This window comes from Penicillium cataractarum (genome assembly GCF_028827025.1).
Source record: "Penicillium cataractarum strain IBT 29864 chromosome Unknown utg000005l, whole genome shotgun sequence".
Lineage (NCBI taxonomy): Eukaryota > Fungi > Ascomycota > Eurotiomycetes > Eurotiales > Aspergillaceae > Penicillium > Penicillium cataractarum.
The window spans coordinates 1,014,797-1,028,428 of NW_026622741.1; the positions used below are offsets into that span (position 1 = coordinate 1,014,797).

The window sequence follows — 13,632 nt, forward strand, 5'->3', positions numbered from 1 at the left end:
ATCCCACTATCCAAGAGTCACTCAATGAAACACTAACTGAGTGTTAACCGACGTTTTAAATAGTACTATGCCGTGCTACCGTGACCTATCGCACCATAGTTCCATCATGGAATCTGCAGTTCCCAGCACCCAAGGGATCTAGTGAATCCATGTACTATAGAATAATTTACATGACTTCTTCATCCAACGTCTTAAATCACAGCATATGCTGCTTTTCATTTAAGATAAGAAACACGATTAATAGAAAGCTTGTCTGCGGATTAATATTAAGGATGGCATCTGGCTACCTGACCTCCAAGTTCAACCCATACTGCCGGGCATCGTTCTGCATGTATCAAATTCGGAGAGGTTTTGAGTTCGATGCATCAAACAGTAGCCCCGAACTATCCGGTAGAAGGGAATTCTCCGCTATAGTAAATTGGCCAGTCTGCGCGGTCCACGAGTCTTGCCACGTCGGGCCCGGGCGTACCGAAATACACGTGCTGAGACTCTTGGGACTCGTTTATTTTTTTTGAGCAATCTTATCTGTGGCCGACGAGTCATTTTCTCAATTGAATGAAAATCGGGGTTCTAGCTTGTTGGGCACTAATCGCAGATTTAGACGGAGTGATTATTTCGTAAAGAAATTTCCAGCAGTTTACTTCTACTCAATAAGAATTGAGTTCAATTTGGTGTATTGAATGTAATCACTATGGGTATTCATTGTAGGGAACGTGGTGAACGAGAACTATACAAAGCCGATATAGGGCTCAAATGAATGTATATTCACCATAAAATCACAGTCAAAGCATTTATACGCTGGGTACACCTGAGAACATTTCTTCAAAAGAAGGCAACTATACAGTGTCACTTTCGATTGGCATTCATAGCTCGGGCAGACAATCAGCTTATCGCACCTTATTGGTCCCTCTATTCCTGCTGGAATCTACTGCCAGAGATGACGAATTACCAGTCAGATGCGCCAATTCTTGCTTTCCCATCTGCCAGTGTATAGCTTTTGTCACCCTCCAAGGCGCAGCTATCTGGTGAGCCACTTTGGACCACATGTCAGGGTTAAACCAGCCATGAGAAGTCGGCGAATCAGAACTTAAATCCCTTCGCCTGGTCCGCGCAAGGCCCACTCTGTGTCTCTATCAGGTCTAGACTATTAAAGGTGACAAATAAGAAGGTAGCTAAGACCTACTCACTGTGCAAATATGGTCTAGTACTATAATGGACAAAATGGAAAAGGAAAAAACCAAGGTGAAACTGATTTCGAGCGGCCCTGTATCGAATATATCATCGATTTTAAAACCGAACACATGAAGTAATGCATGGAGTTAAGACAGCTTACATTCACGTTCATAGTCCCTTTTCCTGATTTGATCCTTTTGCACATATCAACCAGACATCTCTATAAAACGTTGCCAAAATTTGAGGCAGTCAATATAGCTTGTGGTTAATATAATTCAATTAGCGTGAGTTGCTTGAAATTTACAGTACAGTAGTACGTTCAGACATGATGTAGTTACTAGTGGCAACGAAATCCGAGACTTGTTTCCGCCTGTGATATGACCCGTGCGATGAAAATTTCACCTTCCATGGATTTGGCTATTCAGGGCGAGCAGAGAAAAAGTGCGCAATTAGCAAGGCTGGAGTTTTTGAGTGGTCAATGGAGGCACCATAGCTAGAATTGTTGTAGAGTAGGGTGGTAAAATGAACTTGGGACAGGGGAGTGATCAGAATGGAGTGTTGAAAAGAGAGTAAAATGCAGTGCAATATAGTTGCCACGATCAAGCCAAGTGTGCGAAAAATGCAGCAAGCAAAATGTTGCTAAAGCATTGTGTTTTCAAGTTGGTCAGGACAAAATAAGGGCACAGCTGAGCGGGGAGGTGTTTGAAATGGATGATTGTTATGCCAATGTAGATAGATGTAGATACATATATTACTAGGACAGACTCACTCGCTGTGGGTGTTTATATGGGAAATTACGAAGTTTTGAGGGATGGGGAGTATATGATATTGAATGTGGACCGGTTTAGTATGCCGTTAAGATGAATTAATTTATTGTGCTTTGCAAACAGGGGCATTTGGAGGGGCAGAATATTGACATGGTCTTAAGTGATTAATTAAAACATAGAGGGTAAAACGCAGCATGGAACAGGAACGCGGGTTAGTTAAGCAAGGTTGAGGAAAACTCGGAGAAAAGATACGTAAAGTAGGGGTTAAGATTGAGTTGAAGTGGGCAAATCTAAATTAGCATATGTTGCCCAAATTGTGTTCAAAGGGTGGGCGAATAGGTCGGAAGAAGTGAAGAACGAAAGATTGAGCAAAGGATTAAGCAAAGGATTAAGCAAAGGATTAAGCAAAGGATTAAGCAAAGGATTAAGGAAAAGATGGAGCAAAAGATGGAGCAAAAGATGGAGCAAAAGATGGAGCAAAAGATGGAGCAAAAGATGGAGCAAAAGATGGAGCAAAAGATGGAGCAAAAGATGGAGCAAAAGATGGAGCAAAAGATGGAGCAAAAGTTGAGCAAAAGGTGGGTAATTCGGCTCGTAATTCCGAGCGTATGATCGACAACAGACGTCGCCGTAAGCCGTCACAGGCAGATTTTATCAAGGTCTGGGGAAAAGGAACACCACTACATACATACACCGACGGGAGAGGAATCCAGGGGAACAATTTTTAGCGCGCTAAATCTGAGGATCAATAACGGTCATAGCCAGATGGCCGATGAAGAAATGTCCACGATGTACTACCGTGCATTGGGGAAGCTCGTGCTACACGGACGGCGCAAAAAGTCCGAGCCCCACGCAGGAATATTACATAATATTCTGCGAGTCGAAATGTCTGTCTACGATTAACCTAAAAGCTATTATAGTACGCCTGTGATACAAAAACAATTACTCATTTGACCATAGAAATATCCCTGAACGTCTAGATTAGACTTTCAGTGAGCTTCTCATCTACTTTACGCCAGGTATACCATGACTCAGAGACAAGTCTGATAGGCGGTAGAGTCTTATCACCGTTGGTGTGGTGGGTCTCGGGAGGGGGGAGGACTGTACAGTACAACGGCGTCGCAAAACTGTGACCCCCAGGTTGAACGCTTTGGTCACCAGTTTCCTATGATGGACTAATAGCTATCTTAAGTAGTATAGTGTGTTCTATCACTTCTATTTTAGGCGAACACTGGTAGTCTATCTTGGGAAGGCGGTCAAGGAGGGGCACACCTTTGCGTCGCCAATGTACTGTACATTGACGGTACTTTGATTTTCGTCCCCCACCTAGAAGGCCTAACCTCTAAGCTACCGTCTAGTATATCGAAACAATTAGAAAATATCCCATGACTATTTCAAATTTAATTGAAGCAATTATTGCATCAGAGGTGTATTCGCTGACTTTTGAGTTGAAAGTGAAATAATACCAGGGTGTGTTTTAATAGGTAGAATATCTGGTATGAGGCGGTGGGCGGAGTGGGAAAATTAATGAATGTCCGGGATAGTGATCCTCCGGGAGATGAATGAACTGGATTTATAGTAGACAAACGAAGCTTGCAGGCTGGATACATACAGTAGTTTTTATAGTCTCATAGCTGGAATCGATGCCTGCTACACTAATTAAGACTCTTTTGGCAACTTCCTGGGACAATCCTCAAACGTCTCATGTGAAGTCTCAAGTTCCCTCTTCAGTGAAGTTTGCGATGTCTTCGCTTCGTGGGGTAACTGTTGTGACTGGGAAAAGATTTCAGTCTGAGAGTTCGCTGACTGCATTCCAGTCACAGAAGCCCGACTCTGTGTAACTATTTGCTGTTGCTGAGCCATAAGCGGAGACGCAGGCTGACCTCCGGCATTGTCGGTCTGCATGGCCTGCGTAGCAGCCCGATTCTGGGTGAAAAGTCGATGTTGCTGTAGCTGTTGCTGGTACACAGTGCGTAGATGCATCTCTCGTTCATATTCCACTTGAGGGATTGGAAGGCAAGGGTTTGGAATAGTTGGTTGTGGAGGCAAGCCATATATAGCATGTGGGCGATTCAAGGCGATCATGGGATAGTAGCTTTTGGCGCAATCTAAATACCCGAAAATTGCCAACCTATTGGCTTGACTAGCAAATTTCTGAGGACATCCGCATGGCGCATAACCATTGCCCAAGTTTGCTTTTCAGTCAGTGATTGGTATCTTACGGAACACATATACCGTCGATGACATACCTGTATTTCCATGTAGAAGCTCTGCCCTTGCGTTGAGGCACTTTTCTTCGTGGAGGATGATGTGATACATCGTACTAGGGACACAAGACTTTCTGAACGATTCCGTCTCATTATCCTCCCAGGTAACCATCAAGCACCCCTTCTGATTGGTGTGCGTAACTTTGATACTATGAGGCATATACCTGAGTAAGTCCCGAATTTGACGCAGGGCTTTATTTTCAGTCGCTCTCCACACGCTTGAATGTTGGAATATAGAGCCCCAAGAAATTCTGAGTAGCTCGTCGATAATATGCTCGCAGAAAAATGGCGCCTCTCTCCCAGTCATTTGTGTCGGAAAAGCTTCCCGACACGGGCTACCTCGATGTATCTCTTGGAAGTCGAGCCACTTATTGTTTATCTTCAAGGCTTTCTGCTCAGCATCAAACAGAATGTCCACAGCACTTTTGTCACATTGAACAAAATGCACTTCAACATCCTGTGCCCAAGGAATGAATGCTAGGCCAGCCTTGACTGCTCTTTGTATCGTTTGTGCAAAGCATGTCGACGGCACAGATACATGTGCATTTCTAAATTGCTTAATCTGTTCCTCTTCGGGTGTTCGAAGAAGGGACTTTGACCGGAGCAAATTCCAAAGGAGTTCCGGAAGCCTTGCTGGCTCCTTTCGCAGTAAATCTCGGATAATCCCAATACTCTGCCCCAGTTTCATTAGAGGAAGGTAAATAAAATCATGGAATGATTAGTTGCACTGACCTGGGAAGGGGACTTTTCGCTATAATAGAACTGTTTACCTCCTGTATCGCACAATAGGCGTCTCCAAATAAGGGTTTTTGTAGCGTCTCCCAACAGAACGTCTGCGGATTCAACATCCGGCGCTTCAGGAAAGTTCCGCAGAAAGTCGACATAGACCGGAAGCACGACTTTCTCGTTCTTCTGGATTGCAGACTCCCAAATCTGTCTCACAGCGTTGGCTTCCTCGTGCTTATCAACCAGGATTTGCCTATCTCGGTTCACCCTTCCCTGAGTGAAGTTGTAACCAAGCTTGTATGGCTTGAGCCTGGAAGATGTGGCTGGCAGCAGCATACCTTGTAGATAGATTCTGCCACAAAAGTGGGGATCAAGAATCAAATCTCCAACATCGGTTTCGATAACTTGAGACGGATAGGAGATTCCACGAATATCAAGTGTCACTTCCACCCATGTCTGAAAATCTGCAAGCGAAATTTTCTTGCCGTGCTTACCCTTTGCGGGTTCAACCATGACCACGACATCCCTCTCAATATGAGAGTGCATTCGAGCCATATCCTCCGTAGGATCGGTTTCAGGGCCAGACTCCACCATCTTTGATGGCTTAATCATGCAACGGAACCTAGAACCAACAAAAGAAAAGCTCCAATGGCTATTGGCTGTAGCGATCTTTACTCTATAGCCATTGCGTGACATGACTAGAGCAGCCAGTTTGAGACCCTCGCCATGACAGCCTATCAGATTGGGGTTTTCTCGTTTCGAAGAATGCCCAAGTTCCAGAGCCTCAGGCTTCAGTTGTGCACAAGGGTTGACTAGAATCGTTCGGCCAGTCTTTTTGTCGTATCGGATGAATCCTAGGGCTCGACAGCGCTCCTGTCGATTTGAAACATCTGGCACGATGATAGAAACGCAATCTTCTCTGTCCTCGTAAAGTGGCTGAAATGCTAGACGATCTACGTCAAACTGTTCCAAGATAGCGTCCTTCCTGCTAGTTGTTAGCCTCTGAAGCTCTCGAACATGAAGTTCAGCATTACCAATTCTGATACAGCTCTCGGAATGCATCCGTTGTGTCCCAGTCTTTCACATAGGATAGAGTGATGCTAAGTGGAAATGCTTTCTGACGTCCCGCGCATGTGTCCTCTTCGCTTGGCTCGTTATTCTTTGTCTCACATTTGAATTGTTCGCTCGGGTTTAGCGGAGGTTGGTCAACGAACTCTTCCTGCGAGCAGGAAGGGGGCTCGTTTTTAGATTGGCTCATGATGGGAACTTACTCGAGATATGACCATAATATTGGTTGCGATTCTCTCTTTATAAGGTATCTGGGGTATTATTGTCTGCCGATCACTCTCACCTCTCACCGTCATAGATTCCGGGCAAGACGTGGAAAACGTGAGGAAATGGCAAAATCACACTCTAGGTGGAATTCCATTGGACAACTCTATCTACAATATCTGTATTAATAGACTGTGCAGTATCTGCAAATGAGACATGGTCACTTGGAATTAATCTCCTCTTGAACAACCTTCAAAACATCACACTTAAAGTGACACATAGCATTAATCAAATAGAGCGAGACCGACAGAAAGCAAAATTTCCCCATGCAATACTGTATTGCATGCTCTGGATTAAGCTACTTTGAAATCAGAGTGAGAGTCAATTCAAACCAAATCTGTCGGAGCAGACTCTTCCAGCTCATCAAAATCATGAACATAAAAATTGACACAAGGTAATCATTCGCTTCCAACCTTTTTCGCTGGCTCGGTGTTTCCTTTGCATTAAAAGAATAAACATTCACGTACAGTACAGTACTAGCGATCGGGTAAGTCGATGATTTTTTGCGACCAGCTAATTGAAGGAACCTATGTGCAACCTTGAAGATTCCAACTTTTCAAACGGGCCTTTGCCAGCTCCCAGCCGGCAACAATGGATTCCTATTAATATTGGAGTATTTAGTTTGATACGGTCTATGTACACATGCGTGTGCGTGCGAAGCTGGCTCACCCCATGTCCCCACAAGCAAGAACCTTTTGACTATCGAGGAGCACCCTTTTGATACGGCTCTAAGAGAAATTGAGATTAATGGCACTTAGCAGATGATTAAAGTCAAGACTAATGCTGGACTATCACTGTAGCCATATATGAACCTCACAAAAACTTCATTCCTGTTTGACGATATCAGGGTCCTCATTGGTCACGGTCCTCTCCTCAGACAGGGGCTTCTTGGCCCAGATTCTCTTCGCGCGCTGATAGGCATGAAAGTGAGGGTTTTTGAGTGCTTTCCGCATCTCCGCAACATAGAGTAGCACGTTTTCCTTTGTCCATGGCACCGGATCTCCGAACTTAGTAAGTAGGTACATCGAGTAGCCCTCCATGCCCGCAAGCCAATGCTGAATATTGACTAAGCCGGCCTCTTTCAATGCTTTGTCTTTCGGCCATGCCCCAATAGGCCACTTCGTAGTCTTTTCATGAACGTCAACGAACCCAGCTCTCTCAATGGATGAGCGCATAGTTTCCGTGATATTAAGGGACTTCCCCAGTTTTTGCCAGCGGCGAAGAACCGAGGCCCCCAAGTGAAAAGAACACTATCCGCTGGTATGCTGCCGTCATCACACTCACAGCAAATATCCATTTCTATCCGCTTCTTCGTACTGCATACTAAGCTAGGGATTATATGTACATTATGTACTGCAAAGTCAGTCCCCCGCCACCCAACAAAAATGGCCTTCTAAATTGATTCCCGAAAAGCGAGTCTGACGACCACAAATCCTGATAAGGTATGTGGTAGCTCAAATGAATTATTCTGAAAAGCGATCTTACCTCATCAGCCTTGGTCTTATGCCAAACATGAGCCAGTTACCTCTCATCACTTACGTGCAAACGAGACTGGTAGCACCACCGGCCAGCTATTCATAAACCTCTTGCCTAATGACCACGATCACGGCATCAATTACGAGTGACAGAACCCCGGGATTGCAACACTATCGAAGACACTCTAGCAAGCGCCTCAAGCAAATGATTGTCCGAGTACACGTTATCGCTATTCACGTCTATGAATAGATTGTCTCCCATTTTTTCCATATCAAAGCTCGCAGCTACTGAAGCAATTGCAAGTCCTCCCATCGGTGTCATATTGAAAACTACGGCGCTGTTGACGTTATAGCGCTAGTTCTTGTTGATCACTTTCGAGACAGCCAATTTGGCGCCCAGGTCAATACCGAGGAGTGCTTCCAGTTGTTGATTTTGCCTTTGAGTTTTCACGTCTTTGTTTTTGTTGTTGTTGTTGTTGTTGTTGTTGTTGTTGTTGCAAACGGGAACTTCTCCGTAAACCATCCCGGCCCTTGTGCTGTTCACATATTGAGCGCTTCGTGATGCGGGTTGACGTTGCTGTTTTTCTCCCGGGCGATTCTTTCGGCTGCTGCTGCCTGGCTGGACGATTTTCGGCGGGTGTTGACGGTGGAGGAGGATTCGGGGGCCGGTCATTCGTGACATACGAGCCGAAGTAACCGACAAATGAGTCGTAGGAAAAATTTCGAGCAAGACGTACAAAAAGACTCCATAAAAGAGTCTCATCCGGCGCTGTGTTCCAATGTGACGGCTCACCAGTCAACAGTGCTTTGGTCTTTTCCCAGGCGTCCTGGATTTCTTCAAACCTCTCGTTCTGTCGCGTCTTGAGCAGGATCAGGAATTCATTCTTGTCCTTCGCGATATTCGCAATATCGCAGACGTCATGGTGCCAGCCGTAAGGATCTTGGATCGCGCACTTTACAGAGTTGAACTCGGCATGCAGGGTGGTAAACAGAACGTTGGGATCATCGTAACCAAACTTCCAGAAGGGCCACTGCCACTCCTGATCCAGCTCATAGTCGGGTTGAGGTGTATGAGCCTCCAGGTGATTATCTATCGTCCTAGACTGAAACCAGCTGGCCATGGAGAATGTAGGAATGGTAGACTTTACAGACACCCGGATGGTTTACAGCGGACTGCGGCGTGGCTGAGCTCACCGCCTATTGGGGCGGTGAACGGCCACTTAATTCAATCGGACATTCTGCCACCAGTATGGACTGGTTGATGAAGACTTGTATCTATTATTAGTGGCAGGGCGAGGTCATATACCTTGGACGTTGAGCTGAGCGAATCAATGTTGCTTAAATGAAGGGCAGAAAGAATTTGCCTCTTCCCATTGGCTTTTAAGTAAGCCTGGCCACAGGTTGGGCTGCGAAGACCCCCTTGTTTATTTTCGTGGGCGCTTAGCCGGCGCTTCGGTTCCATTGTAGATCGCAGTATACAAATACCAAGGTTGGGACCGACACATATACGCTAAGTATGAGCAGTGATTTTCATTAACAATGTCACTTAATTCGCAGCACAAACAAGAGCTAGACACTGCAGTTCAGGACAAAGAACACACGGAGGAGTGCACGGAGGAGTGTACAGAGTACATCAATGTGTACACCGAGGAGCGTATCCAAAATGAAGAGGCTACATTGCCATTGACAGAATACGATCCTGATTCGGACGAGCCCACTCAAGCATTCTCGCCTCTCTACCTGGAGGCTACCGGAAACCAAGCTTCAGGTTTGGACTTCAATAAGTTACGTCTACACTCTGTCGCGCCCATTGACCCGTCAGCTAGGATCTTGTTGTATCCTAGGATCTCAGGGCTCGGCATCTCTCCATACGGAGGGGCTGGGCGGTATGACAACTGGGTTGAAGTCGAAATGGATGATCGTCCAGATGAACCTGTCAAGGTTCTCGTCGTGACACCAAGCTCTGAGCAACTCGGATGCATCATAACCCATGACGATGTGAATTTCCGCTTGTACTTCGACCCCGCGCAAGATCGTGTCATCCTTCGCAATGACTGCTCACGTGCCATTCTCGGTAGGCGAAGTGATGTGGAGGGGCCAGTGCAAGTTCAACCTAGACAGCTTGCCACATTCCACACGGGCTCCTGGGTCATTGACATCGAAGGCAGAGCCCTCGTTGACTTTCAGCTACTCCCACGAACTTCATGGGCAATCCCTACTCGAGTTGATTCTTTGCCACCATCCCCCAATCGACCACCAAAGAGGGTAAAATTAGGACAATCGGCATACCGAACGGCCGACGCTTCACGTTGTCTACAGGCTGTCTCAGCCGGGAACGCTCTTTTAAAACTCGAGAAAGGCGATTCTATATATATTACGGACCGCGGCGGAGGGTATCAGCTTATGCGCCACCTGACCATTTCAGACCAAGCAAATTCGTCTGTGTGGCAGGCAGGGTATTCGAAAATACCGGGCAGTGTCGTCGTTGTCAAAGTCATAAAAGCCGCCAGTTCCGATGAGCGCCACTCAGTTCGGGCGGCTGAATCCTGGATGCGCGAGTCAGAGATCCACTCCTCGATCAAGAATCATGTTTGTACTATCACTTTAATTTGTTGGTGACAAGACTGACCCGCTCGCCAGCCAGCGATCCTCCGTATGCTGGGATCTGACGCCCGGTTCCAAAGTATATATATTGAGCACATGGATGCGAAGTCGCTAGTACATCTCAGGCAGCCAACCAGTGATCGTTTTGCTGGAAATGGCTCAGATACACGGAGGATCTTCGCTGATATCGCTTCCGCACTTGACTTTTTGCACCGCAGCAGACTCGTTCACAACGACGTTAAACCAGGTAATATATTGTATAGCCCCTCACGGGGAGGCGTTTTGATCGATTTCGGCCTTAGTTTTGTGCATGGCTCTCCTTCTCCCTCGGGGGGCTCACCGTGGTATCTGCCACCCGAATTTATGCGCGACTGGCGCTCACGTGGCCCACCTGGTGATGTGTGGGCCTTGGGAGTTGTCGCGGCATGGATGCTTGGCAACCTATCCTTGCCCGAAAAGTCACCAAGCTGGCTGATTGCAGATATACATCCGTCGACGCCCGGCGTCCCCTCTCACATAAGAGCTATTGACTTGATGTCTCGGTGGCTTAAGCAAGTCGAGAATGCCAGGTCCAAACTAAGTCATCAAGAAAATCCACTGGCATCTATACTCAGGAATACACTGGCACCAGAGATGAAAGAGCGGATTGATGCTGCAACACTGAATCAGCGGATGTTGGAAATTGGCTCGAAGAGAGGACAGAAGGACAAGGTTGTTAGCGAATGAGCCTGTGTGGAGGTTGCCACTGCGTACCATCTCAATTTGTTTATGTTTAAAACAAAGTATAGTACTCATTGTATACAGCGGTTTTCGAATTCAGTTTGACTCCACACTCTTTAGACTTGATTCCCGGAAAATAAATCCGGAATACGCTAGTCCTGTTTAGAATCACCGCTCTATTAGTTGGGCAGAAAAGTGGAGGTAATGGCTATACCACAGAGATAACGTATTGTAATAAATTGGTAACGGTACATAGAATCCCTTAGAATCGCTTGGTAGATCTGGCGATCTGGCAAGATCGTCTGCCCACTTTCCGCCTTCCCACACGCCCCGGGTTGCCACTTCCCCTCATTCTTCCCGTATGCAGCGCAGCCTTTCGTGTATCGCAGTACGCCCGCCAGTCATCACACAGAAGGCTGTGCTAAAGCTGTATAGAGCTAATCCTGGTAGGGAAGGATATTTACTTTTTCTCCGTGGATCTTGTCATCTGCGACGCGTCTCATTCGTGCATTCGTTGCCACTCTCGAATCTGACATGGCTCATCCCGCAAGCTAACATGGACGTTCCAAGGATCCTGATTACTTAGAATGAGCCCATATCACGTCGATCATGTATCTGGGTCTATTGAACATGAGACGTGGGAAAACAACTCGGATTACGTGCCAACCCCTGGTTACTGTGTCAGCCCCTACGCCGCACCGTCTGCCTTGAGCCCATCCCCATCCTCTGTACTTGAGAATAGCGTCGACCCCAGGAGTAAACGTGGCCCACATCCTCTCCGATTCCTTCCGTTGCACGAGTGGGAAGAGGAAAGGGTCTATGATGAGGACCCGCCGGCCTGTATCCACTACCGTATAGAGTGGCGAGTGACAATTAATAATCGGGAAGTATCAACAGACACTGAGGAAGATGTCGTCTTGGCTCCCAGCGCCTTCTGGCAGCTGTCATTGGAGAAAAAGCTAGAGAAAGCGCTTCGACGAAAAACTGCCCGCCACCGTCGGGTGAGACCCGATGATACTGTTATCGTTGCATCAATAAGCGATCGCACCAAACGCAAACTGACGAAGCGATTTGACGACACCGATATTACTTGGTCTGCTATCGAGAAACAGCTTCTGACATGGTCAGATCTTTTCTCTAAGGGTAAGGAACTTACGCTGAAGATCAGTTTCAACTACGTGGACGATCTTCATTCTTCTCAGTCCACCGGCCGGAAAGGAGAGAAAAGAGGAAAATCCTCCGTCACGCAAAGAATGCTCGGTGAGCGGGACGCCCAGCTTGATGCGGAGGAACATGCTTCAGGCGAGAAGCCAATATGGCGCAGCGTATATAATCTGGTGCGATGCGACTCATCGACATGTCCAAATGGACCTCATTGTTGGGTGGATCCTATGGGAAAAAAACACTATCCACTTAAATCTCATCACATAAAGCGCCTCATCACCCACGTCGAGAAAGGCGGGGTTCTAGAGGGTCATGAGGATGTGCCAGAAGCAGTACGCGACGAATTGTACAGGGAAGAACAAGAAAGACAAGAGAGACAAGGGAAAGACAAGCGCAAAGGAGGTCATGTCGTTGGGACTGGGCCACCATATCCCTGCAACATCATCAATGTCTTGCCCTCTCAATCTGCTGCCGAAGGCCTAGATGTCTCGGCTCCCAAGGCAGCGGTTGAGCCAACGGCGATCAGTTCATTGGATATTCCTGGCCCTAGAGACGTAGCCGTGAAGGAGTACGGTGAGTGGCAGATGTCGAATGTTGAAAATGACACACTCAAATCCGCATTTCGGCAAGTATGTGAAGTGATGATCGACAATGGTCTCGACCTTGAGCAGGTCTACAAGGACCAGGACCCAAAATTCTTCATTGAAAAGGGGATAAAAATAGGCATCGCTCGACGTTTTGTCGAGGACATCGGAAAGTGGGCTGAGCAATTCAAGAAAGCGATTCCCATATATGAAATACTCTAGACTGGGCGGGAAGTTGTTTCAGGCGTTACGGCGTTTTGAAGGCGAACATGATGAGAAACATCGCTTAGGGTGCCAGTAAATTATAAACCTACAGCTATCTATTCAAGAGTAGCTTCAAGCACCATTCTCAAATTTTTGAGACATTCCAACAAGCGTTTGACGTGAAATGTTACTTCACTATATGGTAGCTGCCCCTCCTCTTCACTCTGTTTCCGTAACATTTCATTAATGACCCAACAGCGTTTTGACAGCGCTTCCATGCGCAATGCTGTAGGAATAGTAATTCTTTGCGAGCTAGCCAGGTACTCAGCCAGGGGAATATTTTGTGAAAGAACCGCGTAGTAGTGATGAGACCTTTTGATGCGAAAATCAACGGCTTGGCCGCGCTCAAGAAGACTTAAGGTCTTTTCAACTGCAATACAAGCTTTGCGGTTTGCATTGATGACGCCGATTATTTGCGGGTCAACATGGAGGTCAACAGCTGAAAATCTCCTTTCCAGATCGGCCACGTCGACGTCTTCTGTTTTGAAGAACCAATGATCTTGCTCTGTTACCAGGTTAAGCAACGCTAGGGACATCCTCGAATAAATGGGGCTGA

The 13,632-nt window shown here is 46.6% G+C and overlaps 6 protein-coding genes across 6 annotated transcripts; 2 read left to right on the forward strand and 4 right to left on the reverse strand.

The window, feature by feature from the left end:
* Nucleotides 1-2,375: 2,375 nt before the first annotated feature.
* Nucleotides 2,376-2,843, forward strand: N7496_006092 (uncharacterized protein; the record flags this gene model as incomplete). The annotated part of the gene is made up of 2 exons (XM_056699021.1): nucleotides 2,376-2,518; nucleotides 2,702-2,843. 2 exons carry the CDS (start codon nucleotides 2,376-2,378, stop codon nucleotides 2,841-2,843), a joined length of 285 nt encoding a protein of 94 aa, XP_056554434.1.
* Nucleotides 2,844-3,599: 756 nt separating this feature from the next.
* N7496_006093 (uncharacterized protein) lies at nucleotides 3,600-4,259 on the reverse strand (the record flags this gene model as incomplete). Its single annotated transcript, XM_056699022.1, has 2 exons — nucleotides 3,600-4,048; nucleotides 4,190-4,259. 2 exons carry the CDS (start codon nucleotides 4,257-4,259, stop codon nucleotides 3,600-3,602), a joined length of 519 nt encoding a protein of 172 aa, XP_056554435.1.
* Nucleotides 4,260-4,894: 635 nt separating this feature from the next.
* On the reverse strand, nucleotides 4,895-6,191 carry N7496_006094 (uncharacterized protein; the record flags this gene model as incomplete). The annotated part of the gene is made up of 2 exons (XM_056699023.1): nucleotides 4,895-5,918; nucleotides 5,968-6,191. 2 exons carry the CDS (start codon nucleotides 6,189-6,191, stop codon nucleotides 4,895-4,897), a joined length of 1,248 nt encoding a protein of 415 aa, XP_056554436.1.
* Nucleotides 6,192-7,089: 898 nt separating this feature from the next.
* N7496_006095 (uncharacterized protein) lies at nucleotides 7,090-7,440 on the reverse strand (the record flags this gene model as incomplete). Its single annotated transcript, XM_056699024.1, has 1 exon — nucleotides 7,090-7,440. The coding sequence occupies one exon, from the start codon at nucleotides 7,438-7,440 to the stop codon at nucleotides 7,090-7,092; it is 351 nt and encodes a 116-aa protein (XP_056554437.1).
* Nucleotides 7,441-8,095: 655 nt separating this feature from the next.
* N7496_006096 (uncharacterized protein) lies at nucleotides 8,096-8,861 on the reverse strand (the record flags this gene model as incomplete). The annotated part of the gene is made up of 2 exons (XM_056699025.1): nucleotides 8,096-8,193; nucleotides 8,261-8,861. The coding sequence occupies 2 exons, from the start codon at nucleotides 8,859-8,861 to the stop codon at nucleotides 8,096-8,098; spliced, it is 699 nt and encodes a 232-aa protein (XP_056554438.1).
* Nucleotides 8,862-9,279: 418 nt separating this feature from the next.
* On the forward strand, nucleotides 9,280-11,070 carry N7496_006097 (protein kinase family protein; the record flags this gene model as incomplete). The annotated part of the gene is made up of 2 exons (XM_056699026.1): nucleotides 9,280-10,329; nucleotides 10,381-11,070. 2 exons carry the CDS (start codon nucleotides 9,280-9,282, stop codon nucleotides 11,068-11,070), a joined length of 1,740 nt encoding a protein of 579 aa, XP_056554439.1.
* Nucleotides 11,071-13,632: the final 2,562 nt, after the last annotated feature.